This window comes from Copadichromis virginalis, linkage group LG7 (assembly GCF_057382275.1).
Source record: "Copadichromis virginalis isolate Kocher_CV1m ecotype Utaka linkage group LG7, C_Virginalis_male_GT1.1, whole genome shotgun sequence".
NCBI classification, from domain to species: Eukaryota; Metazoa; Chordata; class Actinopteri; order Cichliformes; family Cichlidae; genus Copadichromis; species Copadichromis virginalis.
The window spans coordinates 4167377-4181853 of record NC_140624.1 but is presented as its reverse complement, the minus strand read 5'-3'; the positions used below and the strand labels follow the sequence as shown (position 1 = coordinate 4181853).

The following is a 14477-nucleotide window of genomic DNA, read 5'->3' as shown; positions in this document are numbered from 1 at the left end:
ACAGCGGAAACATCTCTGTTTTTTCTCACATATGTATTATCTATTGTGGAGGATTATAACAGAGCTTGCAGCAAAGTTTATATGAAGTATGTTTCACACTGTGTTTTATGCAAGCATAACTTTTCTAGCCCCCGAGAGTCCCGTAGATGACCGATGAAGCTTTAAATAGCATTAGCCACTTTCCTGTTATCTCCTCGCCCTGTTAGAAGATCCAGAAAGTTCCCCTCCTCAGCTTGTCTGAGTGCTCAGCACCTCATGGAGCCACCTACACACATTAGGACCTTGTGGATGAGACTTTTCTGATTTACGTTTTGTTATTCCACACAGAAAACCTACACGGAGGAAGAGCTTAATGCCAAGCTGACGCGTCGAGTCCAAAAAGCTGCACGACGACAGGCCAAGCAGGAGGAACTGAAGCGGCTCCACAGAGCCCAGGTTTGTCCTTTCTTCTTTTAAAGACTGCTTTCCTAATATAATTTGGGAATTCAGTTTCCTGCATTCTTCCCCTGGTGCTTTTTACCATTTGGTCACTCCTAATGTTTTGAACTGAGGCCAGATTCATCCATTGTGATTGATGTTGTAACTGCAGTCAGACTCCCGTTCCCCTGACTCAGCACTAAGCTCTCCTTTCTCCTGGAGCTGTCATTTGCTGGCCTCAGTTTTGCTTCCCTTTACTGGCTATTTGCAGGACCCCACAGGACTTCTTCTATTTCAGCTCCCAATTCTGTGTGGCACAGATAAACCCAAGACCTGACAGAAGCTGTTACAGGAGATTCGAGAGGGGGGAAAAAACCTTTTCACACAATTTGTGTGCTATAAAGCATCAAAAGTTTCAAATTAAAACAAAAAAACAACTTCAAATCAAGACACAGAGAAGATGACAAGCGACTGAAATCTGCACGTTTTCTTGGGGTTTTTGACAAATTAATACAAATGTCCTGTGTGGCTGCAGGCGTTAAATATAGTTGTCGTTGCCACTTCTGACATTTCAACAGAGTAAACAGCCGCATCGACTGAGTGTTCCCTGTGGGAGTTTAGGGGGGATTTCTAATTACTGGTAGTTAGTTATCACCCTGTGCATTTATGATACTGATGTGCCTCTGCTGCTGATCGTCTCCTCAGATCATCCAGAGGCAGTTGGAGCAGGTGGAGGAGAAGCAGAGGCAGCTGGAAGAGAGGGGCGTAGCTGTGGAGAAAGCTTTGAGAGGAGAAGCAGGTAATTCCTCGTCAGTCATACTTGCATATATCGATTTTTTTCATTCAGTTTGGCTTCCTATGTGCGCGTGCATTTTTAATATCGCGTATTAGACACCTCACTTGTTAATGTTTTACAAGTACTTTGCCATAAATTTGACGTAAGATCTTGGTCATGAAAGCTGCTCACCAGAGGCCGCGTTTTATCTTTACACGATATGAGTTCAGAGTTTTCTAGAGCTCCAAAGGGAATAGTAATAACAACCGTCAGGGTTACGTAACTCAGCAAACCTGTCCCTCTGCGCTCATTTGATTGTGCTGAAATCACTGTGTGCGTTTACCATTTATTCACTTGTGCCGAAGCATAATTCAGCACATGATTTCGTATGCAGGAAAAACACATTTATTTCTCCAAAGTAATAATCCCGAATTGTTTCTGACAAGGGACTATCACAGACGATATACTTCCGAAATGAGAAATAAATAATTTCTTTGAGAGCAGCACAATTTTTTCTAAGCATGAATTGTGCTCAGTAGTAATAATATAATATTTACATGATGTAGATTTGCATGAGGATAAAGTACGAAGGTTGACTTTGCAGCACTGAAATGATATTCCAGCCTAGTGCACTTTATGGTGAAGTTAATGGAATGAAATGAAAACTTTAATCATGCAAATGCATGCATCTAGACACGCGGAGCATTAATTTCAGTCGGTCCCTTTTCTCGCCGACCAAATGACTGTTTTACTTTACCATCGGCTGTTTATCCAGTTTGCTGTTTGAGTATGTTTTAACGTGTTAATACTCTACTCTCTTAAAGGATTGTATAAAGGTACTTGTACATTACCCAAACAGCACAAAAGAAGATCAGGTATTAGATTTTACTGTAGTTTTCTTAATTTTTTTTCTCCCTTTCCTTTTAATTAACCACACATGAAACTGTTACGTAGGGTCCATCTGTGGTGACACACTGCAACAGTTCTCCATCTCCGAACATGTCGATATGTGTTCGTTCATAACGTGTCTGCCATCATCAGTCCAAGCTGCATGCAAACGAGGAGAATGCGTGTGTCCCCCTCCCCGACATAGATTGGTGTCTGCTCATTCTGGATGTGTTTCGTCTCTCTCACCGCCTCTCCAGTCAATACTCGGATCACGTTAGATTTCCTAAATGCAATCAGAATGTAAGAAATCAAATTCGGATTGGTTTGCAGCCCGACAACTTTGTTATTGGAATCATTTCTGCAAATATTTGCTGTGGTTGGATGACTTGATACAGATATTTCTTGAGATCTTGTCTTATCTTTTTTTCAATTTACTTATTTTTTTGCTGCTTTCAGAATGCACAACAGCTTATCTGCTAGTTCTTCTTTTCTGCTCAAATCAATACACATAAAAATGAAGCAATTTCCTCAACACGTCGACACACACACACACACACACACACACACACACACACAAAACAGAGCAAATATGCAGAATAGCCCAGCAAACGGCAACACACCAAATCTATGCAGCAGTCTTTTATTATCATCATTGGAAATATTCTGTTGCACAAAATGACTGCATTTGAATTGTGGTGAGTACTGATGGACTCTGTGTGTGTCTGTATGTTTCAGAGAACATGCATGACTTGCTTTTGTTGGAGATTTCAGTGTGTGCGTGTTTGTGTGCCTAGTTTGGGGCTGTGTTAAGTAACTCCTATCTCTAATATATCCCTGTCGTTGTAGACTATTGGGGAGATTCTAATTACAGTGAAATCCTGGACTTGCATCTGGGCGGTATGTATTTCACATCTGTCGCTTTAAAACTAACCTAATGGCTAACCCAATCTGTCCTTCCTCCTCCCTGTTACTACTTGAGCTTTGTACCCCTCATATCCGCCGTGATTGGCTGGCTGGCTTTAAGCCACTGCGATGCTCTCTGCTCCTTTACCCTCCCTCCCTCCCTCCCCTCGCTTTCTCCTTTACTGGGTTTGTAGTTCAGACACTCTTTACATCAAACGGAGATCAGACACTTGGCCTCGTGCTGTTCTCTTAAGATTGTCTTTGATCTCTATAAACTTATGAATGATGAATGAACGAATTAATAAGTAACTTTTATTTGTCACTCTGCTGCACGTAGACTGTTTGGTGCAGCACTGATGCAAATGGCGACGCAATGCAAAGAGTGATATTAGAGCAGCAGTATGCATTCATGCTTTTGCTGCACATTAAAGTTCTGGTCTTCTGTTGCATATTCATTAAAACGTTTAATTTAGCAGATAGAATAATATACTGTTCATCAAATAAAATCCTGGCGAGTAGCAGCAGGCCAGCTGAGAAGGGGAACCGAGAAAAGTACAGAGTTCTACTTAAAGGCTGGGAACGTTGAATATTCTGTTCATGAGAAGACCAAAACCACCAATGCACTGATCCTGCTGTCTTCTCATATTCCTACATCGATATATTCAGTGTTATTTTTATGGGAGACATACAGGACAACTGTAAAACAGATTAATGTCTGTATTTGTTTTAAACTAATGACCTTTTTTCAGTAAATCATCTCTTTTTTTTAATTGGTACATGTGAGATTCGTAATATTGCATGCACAAGGTCTCTATTTTCATTTCTAGTGCAAATTTCTAAATCGATCTTTGTCAGTTGTCCTCTTTTACACCATTAGCTGGAAGGAAAACATGTTTGAAGCAACGCAGTTTGTAGATGAACTGAAAGAGCTTTGGCTTTCCTAATTTTAACAATAAGAGAAAAGAAATCCCAGCCTTGTATTTCAAGAAAGATATTAAAAAAAAAAAAATCTGTCTTATTTCTGTGTTTTTATTGTCAACTGTCACATTACATCTAAAGATATCGCGTTTGTGACACTTTTGAGTCAACTCATCTCATCTAGTCATGTTCCGATCTTGCACATTGGAGCTAGAGTGTGATGGAAGATGGACAAACCTCGGACACCTGCCGACCACACACATGTGTAACCTGTGACCCACCCTGGTTTGACTAATACTAAACTCCTAGCCTGGCTCTTAGCTTCGCCTCAGAACTCTGTCCTGCTGTAGTTCTGCACTGTAGTCCCAGCAATCTTTCTCATACCTGCTCAGTTGCATAACTCCCCAAAGTGTTTGTGTGTGTGTGTATGTGTGTGTGCACTAATGGGTAGTGCTGTAATCTTAAAACATTAGCCGCTGTGTATAAGCTGCGGCTGGAAAACTGTTTAACGCGTTGACTGTGTCTGGCTGAAAGGTCTCGTCGTGTCCACTGTTCTCCTTTAGACTCGAGTATGAGAGGAATGCATCTTTTTCACCTCACGTCTGCTGTGAATTCGGTTTGTGAGAAACACGTGTTTGATTTTTAGTTATTTAGCATAAATGGAGTTTCTCAGCACGAGGGAGAAAAATGAGCATTTCTTTATGCAGGGCTTCTCTGTGCTTTTGTGTCGCTGGTTGTCGGCACTCATCAAAAAGAAGATTGTGCAGAGTCATTTTGTTTTGGCACAAAGGTCACTCTGCAAGCGTCCGAGTTTCCCCTTCTAATTGGTTGCCCAGAAGTCTAACAGGAGGCATGGTGTTTCATCACTTCCAATCCAGCTGGTTTTATTTGTTCTTTCTGAGCTAATTCAAATGTATGAACCTGAAACTGTTTTGGGTTTGTTGAATGTTTTGGGCTGGATGTGTCACAAAAAAACGCTTTTAGCTTCCTGATAATTTTCCATTAGTCCTCCGTCCTGCTTATCGTGTTTGGTGGGTGATGAAGAACTGTGGCGCTTACACTGAATAGTGGCTTATACGGTTTGTGCTAGCAGATGAGACCTGCAAGGAAAAAACAAAAGAGGAAAAATCTAATATTAAAGCCAGGTAATTTCCCCCTTCTTCTTTCTGCTATTTTTATTAACTTTACTTAGAAATGTAATAATCAACTTTAATAATTATGAGCATAGATGAAGATTCATTGAACAAACGACACAATCCATAAGCACATTTGGATGATTTGGGGAAGCCATAAACATTTTATTAGGGCCTCGGTCTTTTTAAGTTGCAATTTTTCCTTCTTTTCTGTGATAGTCCCTTGTAGCACGTATTGAGCATTTCATTCTCACGCCTCCTCACCTTCCAACCTGAAAAATCTTTTTTTTTTTTACTCGAGTATGAGCCCTTACTATAGAAGATCCTGCATATTTGCTCCATTTTAAGTGAAATGTGCCTTACATTACACATATTTTCTAGTCTATATTTTAGTGGAAGTTACTTAATAAACGCCTATCTGTAATCTTACGTTTTGAGAAAATCTTTTTAGTGGATGCAAATAAGAAGAAGAAAAAAATCCTAATTTGCACTTGAGAAGAAGCTAAACTTCAGAAGTCGCCAAACCGGCAACAAATTACGCAGGGTGGTCTAAACATGTAGCGTGTACAAGAAGCAGCACTTTAAAGATGAAGCCATTATCTGCGTCTGCGAGTGGGATGGATTGATGAGCAGTAATGGGTTTTATAATGGGAATAAATCATTTATATATAACCACTGGCTATGTGCGTGGTGTGTAGCGCACAGATATAGGGTGCTTTTACCTAATTGAAAGATCATGAGAAGAACTACACTTGCAAGATCAAACAGGATTATTTTCTCTTCTATGCTCTAGATTTCCCCCCTCTTGTTTTCTGTTCTTATTTTATCCCATATTTTTCATTTCTCACACCACACAGCTGATCTCTTCCCACCTCCTCTCTCTAGGTGATTTGTCTGCTCCCTATCACAGTGCTCCTGTCCCCTGTTGATTTTTCTCTTTGATATTTTCTTCCTCACCTCAAACCTCTCCTTCCCCTTCCTCCTGCACCCTCTTTGTCCTCTTCTCTTTGCCTCTGTCATGTCTGTTTTTTTTTTTCCTCCCACATTATTTCCTCCATTCTTACTGTTTCTTACCTCCCCCTCCTAATGTGCCCACCTGCGTCACTCCCTCACGCTCTTTCCCCTCTGTCTTGTGGAAGTTGAGCCCTTTGTGGGGATGCCTCGCCGAAGACCGCTCTCCTTCTGCCCCTGCTGTTCCCCTGAAGGTAACATAACCTCGCTGCATCTGCCGCCAGTTGTGGCAGGTTACCTGCAAGCGTAAGGATCTCCAGAAATGGGCTACGTCGTTGGTCCCCCCCCTTTGTCCTCCCAGCTTTTCCTAACTGTTTGTGTGACATTAGGCTCAGTAGGTTTCTCCAGAATATGAAGGAGCTCATCACGCTGAAGCTGATGTTGGGGAAAAATAATTTTGTTAGAAGTATACAGTGGTCCCTCGCTGTAACGCCGTGCACTTTTCGAAGCCTCGCTGTTTTACAGATTTTTTGGGTTCAATTTTGCATGTTTGTTTTTTGTTGTTTTTTTCCAGCGTATTGTCTTCTGCGTCCTGATTGGCTGTAGACCATTGTCAATCAATCTCGTGCCGTGTCTCCTGTACAGTACAGAACGCGTTCAGCTTATCAAATGTACATAAATCTTCGATCGCTAGCAGCGTGTTCTGAAGTGCCGTACGGTATGTTTGTTTTCTCCCCAACAAACGCAACGATGTCGATGAAACGTTTTGAAAAGTGTGAAAAGGTCCACGCCTGTCTCAGAAAAGTGTATAAAGTGTGTAGTGAAGGGTTTTACAGCCTTAAAATATCTATAATAATTGTAAAAAAATAAAGTTGGCTACTTCGTGGATTTCACCTGTCACGGGTTATTTTTAGAACGTAACTCCTGCGATAAACGAGGGACCGCTGTATATCATTGTGGATAGTTTACCAGAACACATCTCTGCTCCTACTAGGGGGGTCCCTCAAGTCCTGAACAGGTGTTTTACTGTGGGAGTAATTTAATATCAAGATTTAGCTTAGCATACTTCTTTGCTAGCCGTAATGGATTATGTCTTTCCTGTGTAATGCTCATTTTCAGAAAATGCCATATCAGAAAAACAGAATATTGAAGACTGTGGTGCATTTTTCATTTTTAAATAAAGAAATCACCTTTCAACCTATTTTAATACAATAATGTAGAAAGTTTAGACCATCTAAGTACTACTGCAGTAACTTAGTAACTACTCAGCCACAGCGTGACTCTAATCAGCAGCATGTTTTGGTTGGATTTTCTGGCTTATCCTTTGATAAAATCTTCACAATGTCATGCAATCATAAAATGTTCAAACTGAGCAATGACCACCTGACACCTGACTGGCCTGTCAGCAAGAAACTTGCATGGTGTGATGATTTGTTGTAAAATTCCAGCCTTATGTAAGTCTTAAAAATGAGTGGGCCACGTGGTTCGGTCAGTGAAGCTTTCAATCCATGTGAAGAGAAAAAAATCCCCCCCAAAAAGAAAGGCATGTTGTTTTTGTCCTTGTTTCTTTTGTGATGGGAGCCTTGGCTGAAGGGTGGTGTCAGTGGAACAGACAGAAGTAGTTAAGGAAGAAGAAAAGCTCCCATTGTAGAATAGGTCTGGTAAATCAGGCTTCGTGTTTTTGTCTTCTCATGTTGCATTGCTCTAAGTGTGAGCAGCTCTCCTCCACCTCTGCCTCTCTCTCTGTCCCTTGTCTGTCAATTAGCAGCAGCCAGTGCCCGAGACCACAGCCATGCTATTTATGTGTGTACAATGTTTTTTCTTTTCGTTGTGCAAGAGCCTCCTCTTCCCCAGCTAAGTATGTCACGCTGCATCAAGGTTCGCCTTCTGGTGTTTCATCAAGACCGCTTGGCTCCACCTGCTGCAGTCAGATAAATGAAAGGGTGCATCGCCCCAGCAGCAGACCTTCCCTAAGCATGCCCCATACACTGGTCTTCTCTGCATAGTCAAGTGGGACTGCAGGAGAAGTGTGCAGCTGCTCTGCGCTCTGACTGCAATGCATGATGCCAGCAGCACTAAATATGCTCGTCTCTGTGGCAGGATGAATAGAGGGAACTTCTCTACTGGTCACAGTGATAAGTCCCCCTATAACATGAGGATAAAGTACCCATAAAACCACCGAGCATGAATAGGATCTGAAAGGATTTCATTTCAGCTGGTCGGTCAATATGTGGACAGGGGAAGATGAAATATTTCCATAGGTCCTTGGATTTATTTCTCTCTAATATCTTAGCTATTGATTGGTAGACTTGTGAATTTTTTATTATTACTCACACTTGCAAAAAAACATATAGGAGTTGCTCAGAAAGTAGCTACGTCTGTCGAAAGGACCAAACTGGGTAACACAAACTCTCAGCTTCACAACAACAGGTATTGTCTGTATGTGTTTGTATGTGGATTGTGTGTGTTTCTATGTGCACACATGCCAAATTTGAGTCCTGTAGCTCCTCCTCACCTTCTGAGTGCCATCGTTAGGTATGGCACGGCCAATCACGTCGATGTCGAATCCATTCTTCCACCTCACCATCCCTCTGTAAGGACATCCTGGCTTGGCTGTCATTGCATTGCCTGTGTCAGTCCTCGTCTCTGTGACATGAGTGTCGTGCCGCAGCCACCTGGAGTCTCACTGCTGCTCTGTGCTTCCTCCTTCCATCCAGGTATGGGTAAGAAAGACGATCCTAAACTAATGCAAGAGTGGTTCAAGCTGGTGCAGGAGAAAAATGCCCTAGTCCGCTACGAGTCCGAACTCATGATATTGTAAGTACATCCCTTTAAAGGTGCACTGGAAAAAACCCCAAATGTGTTAGCTGATTGGATCCTTTTAATGTCCAAGATGCAAAACTTGGTTGTCACTGGTTCATATGTTAGCTTCTTCTTTTTATGTAGGTACATGTATGATGGCAAATTTCACTAATGTGCACTGTACAGATGGAAAACTGATCTTTAGAAAATGTCAGTAGTTGGCTGAGATGAGGTGAATTCAGTGGTTAATTTTAAGGGTACGTCTTATAAAGTGATTTATAGTAAGTGGATAATACAACAGGGCCATGACCAGACATCATCGATCGCGATGATTCTTGAATTCCTTGGACTCTGATAGTTTTCAGTAGTTGGTGAGAAACTTCAGAGCAGTGACCAGAATAATAAACAAATCAAGCCTGAGTAAGAATTATAGGTTTGTAAATAACAGACCACGTCACTGTATTCTCACCAGCTGGTTCTGGAACTACAGTTTTAAAGGGATCCTTCTTTTCAGAAGTGACCGTGCATGGATGAGAGGGTGGTGTGCTAAGTTAGCATCTCATTTTCATAGGTTAACAAGATGCATCTATAAAGTGAATGAGTCCAGTTGCACATATGTTGTCATAAATGTTTATCTTTACCCTTAAGTTGGGTTAAAGAAACCAAAAGTTGCAGCCAGTCTTCCCGAAGGTTGCCAGGTGATCAAAATGCATTCCAGCGTCAGATTACTTTATAAGTGTAATATCATAAATGCCTAAATATGTAATATAATGTCTTTCTTAAGGTTTATAAGTTATGTTTCTCTTGACAGAAGCAGAGATTTATTACCTCCTTCTTTTATAAATAGTAATATTATGAGTGTGATGTTGATTCCCCTGCTATGAAGTCACTTATTTTTCATCTGCTGATATGTGACTGCTTTTTCAATACATTTAGAAAAATGTAGGAAAACCAACTTTACTGCTTTAATTTTGGCCCTTAAATTATCCAGTATCATCTCATCATTGCTTACCAAAAGCTTTTAGATTAATAGCCCATCTTTTTTTCCAGCCAGATAGTATATTCTTTAATGAAATGCTACATAGATAAATGAATAGTCTGATGAATAATGTAGATGTCGAAAGCTATAGCTCATTAGTGACACTAACTTAGCCAGTCTCCCTTCTTACTTTCTGTCCCCAAGTGCCAGAGAGTTGGAGCTGGAGGACAGACAGAGCCGACTGCAGCAGGAACTCAGGGAACGGATGGCCGTGGAAGGTGAACGCTCGAATGCAAATTAGCTGACGGGCTATACAAATGAGCTCCCAGCGTTCATATCTGCATAACGTCTCTTTGTTTTCAAATTTGCACGGGCTTCTTTCAGACCACCTGAAATCTGAGAAGGAACTGGCTGAGGAGAAGCAGATCCTGAATGAGATGTTGGAAGTGGTGGAGCAACGAGATGCCCTGGTTGCTCTCCTGGAGGAGCAGAGACTTCGAGAGAAGGAGGAAGACAAGGACCTGGAGGCTGTTATGCTCTCTAAAGGCTTTAACCTCAACTGGGCTTGATGTGAGGGGAATCATTTCAAGTTTTCGACTGCTCGTAGGCGGTCTCAGTCTCACGTGGGCGTCTTTGATGTGGATATATCTGCTGAACTTTGACACAGGCATTTGGCCTAAAACTGTCACATCTAGAGCAGCCAATGTGTGAAGAACCCCAACAACATAATATGTACACTACGGCTGCCTGTGATGTTGGAGCAGTCTGCAGCATTTACATATCCCCTGCCCAAAGGCAGTACATGTTAATCACTTTGCAGTTATGCTTGCTGTCTCAGTCTGTGGGTGGAGACGTGGTGTGTATATTCACAACTTTAACATCTCAACCTTGAAAATTGTGGCGGGGGGTTAGGAGAGCGTTTAAAGACTTTGTTCTCCACTATTTAAAGGGAAGAATGAAGATTGGTCCTGCTGATGTACAGGAATTGTAAAAACAAAAATGGGAGGGGGTATAATCGAGTCCCATTTTCAGTAGATGAGGGTCCTCGGTCTTAGTGCTGCAGAGGTGTGTTTTAAATGTCAGAGCAAGGTCTCCTAGCTCGCTCTTTTCAGTCCGACTGTAGAACGGACTCTGCTGAAGCTGCCTTTTTTTCTCCCTAGTGACAAACTCACATCAGCATCCTTCAGAAACCACAAATGCATCATAAAACGCTCCGGGGTTGTTGTTGTTTTCTTTCCTTTCCCCCTGCAGAGTCTGTCACCACTATGAATCCATTAAATATGTCCATGTTTATGTATTTATTACCATGTTTTGCTTTTAACAGTTAAAAAAAAATGGTTTTGTTTTAATTTTATTTGTATTCACAGGAGAGTGCCCAGAATCTCATTATCTCGCATATCTCTTTTGTATCTCGCATACATGCCGCTGCATGTCAGGAATTATGGCTTCAGGCACATAGAAGACTTGGATGCAAATATTTAAGCATTTCACATGAGTTGATGATGATGATGGGCCTCTCTGTGAGCTCTCATTGGCTGTGTATCACACTGACCGTTAACGTTTACAAGTATTTGTTCACATTTTGGTTCCTGCTTTGTTAAACAGTAGAAACAATCCTCGGGATAGACTGTATTAACAATGGGATGTTACTAACGACCTGATGTTACTGTTGTTAGTATGGGAGGACTTACTGTGGGGAAGAGAGAACACTGCAGTGTTAATACTTTAGCTTTGAAAAAGATGCCTTTTCATTTCCATTCTATAAACTTAAGTTTTTTTTTTTGTTTAGATTTTTTTGAGGTATCCAATAATCACATCTGTGTGTTCCACTGGAGCTCTTTTTTTAAAACAACACTTTTCTACAGCAGGTCCCCAAACTACACATAAATGGGACCCTAAAGAACTGCACAAGCTACATTGAATGAGAATATTGGTTTGGTTTATCCGTTGGACATCCTTGGCGGACTAGTAGGCCTCTTTGCCAATTGTACAAATCCAGGTGGGCACTGTTTTACAGTGTAGAAATGTCAGAGGCTATATTTATGACTTGTTTGGAGCTGTGAATATTACACAATTTTATGGGCTGTTGTTTTAGATTGTGTGTTCCAAGGTTGACATGATTGTATTGATATTTATTAACCTGTGCAAATTGTATCATATGTAAAGAAAGTGAATCCTAATTTTTAAAACTACTCTGTCGACAAACGACTTGTAATGTAAATGCTTCATGTAGCTAAAATTCATAGGGGTGTTGGATGTATGCTGAAGACGGCAATAAACGATGCAATTCTTTTACGTGTTTGTCCTCTAAAATCAAACTTTTTAATTGAATGTCTTATAGTTATGAGCAAGAGATTATTATTTTTAAACCTTTCATTCCACCTTAGCCAGCCTGAGATGTTACTGTGACTTTTTCTCTGCTTTCATTACAAGCCCAGGCTTAATAAAGGATTAGCGGAGGCTTTCTACCGAGAACACAAAGTACAGTAGCAGAAAGGAATTAATTCCTAAATGCAAATAGGCAGGCTATATAATGTGGTGGGACTGCATAGATTTAAAGAAGTAGTAGAATACTGTTCATATGGTATTATCTGTGCTTTTCCTGTATATTTTGAAACGCATTTAACTTCAATCTTAACTTCTACCTGCCTTTTAACTTGCCAAAGAAGCTGTAGCGGGCACTGTGATGGAACCCAGGCATCTTAAAATTACCTGATATTTTTTTGCTGCGCTTCCATGAAATTGGGGGACTTGCATGAGGGAGAATAAAGAGGGTGGGGGCTGAAATGTAATCTTCTCAGCAGAGGTGGGGAAAATAGATTTTTAGTGCCTTGGTGTCAGACATCAAAAACCCAGAATTGTACATTTAATACGTTTGATGCCCCCTGCCTGTTGAATGGTCCTGTCATCTGTGAAAAATTTAATTTCTCAAGCAAAAGCCAAGATAAATCCTACAACATTATTAAGACTCCCCGTCTGATAATTCTTGTAGCCACCGAGGATAGTTTCTCCTCCATAACCGATAACGACAGCAGGTTCTTTAAGTAAAGCAAACGGAATGTGGGGAAAATGTTTTTAACATTAAATAATCTTGTGGACTCGTAAATAGCAGGTCAGTTAACAAAATAAAGCGCATGCTTTCGGAAAACATTCTGACGTAGACTTTCTAAACGCTACTCGTGCACTTATTTTGAAAGAGTGTCAACGGAGGGACAAACTTCCGGCCCGTTTTTCTTTTTTTATTGACCGAGAAGTTGACCCACCAGCAGGTTTTTTTTTTTTTCCCGTGTAGGTGGAGAAGCTGAAGATTTCGAAATGATTTCCTCAAGCTTCAGGGACTGCCAGGTCAGTGACTCGGAGAGAGAAAGAAACTTTAAAGAAGGATGAAGAACAGAAAGCGACACTTTCTCTTTATTTGTTGCAATAACTAAGTGGCAGTAAGGATTGAGAAACATAGTTTGTATTATTGAGATATGTATATTTAAAGTGAAAAAAGGATAAAACTGTTAGTTTACAGAAAAATATTCATGCAGGGGCATAAAGCAGGCAAACCTCGATAAGTTACATGTCCACTGTTGATAAGTGTCCGGAACTTTTACAATAACAAGTAGATTTATTTAGGCTCTGGGTAACACTGAAATGAAATTGGCTGCCTTTACTCGAGGAATCTTTAACCTCAGGTTGCTCAAGCCGACGAGACAACAGCATGTTTGTCATGCAAACGGCTTACACACTGAAACCCAGCATTAACGTCTGCACCATTATGTTCCCGTTTCTTGCAGGCATGGAGGGCGGAGGGGCTTACATTGTCCACCAGCAGTAATGAGGCTTGTAAAATGTATGACGCCATACTCACGCAGGTAGCCTACTTAACACCCGAAAACACCTGTTCCACATGCACACGCAGTTTGCACACCGTGGGTGTTTCAGGCTGTTTAAGATCTAAATTGTGTTTTAACCCCCCAGTACGTGAAGTGGAGGAACGATGACAGCTTGGGAGGAATTGAAGGATGCATTTCTGCTGTCCAGGCAGCTGACCCAAATTTTGGTAACTAAATGTGGGGTTAACTATGCTTCTGATGAATATGGAAATAAGGAAAACAACAAAATAAGACTAAAGAAACCCTGAGATGTCTGATTAGTTTATACGCTGCAAGGAAAAACAATTAAATGTGGCTACTACTCTTTAAATAAACATGTTAGAGGTCAGTCACTTCAGATTATTTCAGTGTTATGTGTAGCTGGGAGGCCTCAGTTGTCAGCTGTCAGTTTGAGCTCTGATCAAGCATTTAGTTGTTGTTCATGCAAATGACTCTACCCTCCTTTGTGCAAGTTCAACACTTATTGATTCTCCTCAGAACTTGCAAGCTGCTTTTTAGTTTAGCTGCTGTAAACACACACGTTGATTGAATTGATTGATCCTAATGTCTGGTTACATAAGAAAAACAATTTGAGGTCTTCCAAGTTTACCATTGCTGACAATAGACACCCTTTAAAATGCTGGCTGCTTGCACTTATTCGTATCAGGGGCATACAGTGGAGTTAAACAACTCTTATTCTTCATCTCATGCTGCAAATAAACAGAAATGGAACCAAGAAGCTCCTGTAATATTTTACTTAAGTCCAAAGGCAAAACTTTACAAGTGCATGTGATTCGTTCCCCATGAGAACTGCAGCTGCAGAAACCTCCAGAAAGAAAAGACAGCTGTTA

General features: G+C 40.9%; 2 protein-coding genes across 3 annotated transcripts in view; both read left to right on the top strand.

The window, feature by feature from the left end:
• mical3a (microtubule associated monooxygenase, calponin and LIM domain containing 3a) overlaps positions 1-12061 on the top strand; it is a 78868-nt gene extending 66807 nt beyond the window's left edge. Inside the window, exons 43-50 of one of the 2 annotated variants that reach the window (XM_085461248.1) lie at positions 328-435; positions 1123-1216; positions 2017-2067; positions 2927-2977; positions 6174-6239; positions 8703-8802; positions 9971-10044; positions 10151-12061. In XM_085461248.1, the coding sequence (XP_085317374.1) occupies positions 328-435; positions 1123-1216; positions 2017-2067; positions 2927-2977; positions 6174-6239; positions 8703-8802; positions 9971-10044; positions 10151-10335 (729 nt within the window). In that variant the 3' untranslated portion in view covers positions 10336-12061. The remainder of the gene's footprint in view (positions 1-327; positions 436-1122; positions 1217-2016; positions 2068-2926; positions 2978-6173; positions 6240-8702; positions 8803-9970; positions 10045-10150) is intronic. The other variant, XM_085461249.1, reaches the window with a different exon arrangement.
• A 959-nt stretch (positions 12062-13020) lies between these two features.
• Positions 13021-14477, top strand: part of ttc38 (tetratricopeptide repeat domain 38) — a 10181-nt gene continuing 8724 nt past the window's right edge. Inside the window, exons 1-3 of the mRNA XM_085461246.1 lie at positions 13021-13111; positions 13549-13626; positions 13733-13814. Coding sequence (XP_085317372.1) covers positions 13082-13111; positions 13549-13626; positions 13733-13814 — 190 coding nt within the window. The 5' untranslated portion in view covers positions 13021-13081. The remainder of the gene's footprint in view (positions 13112-13548; positions 13627-13732; positions 13815-14477) is intronic.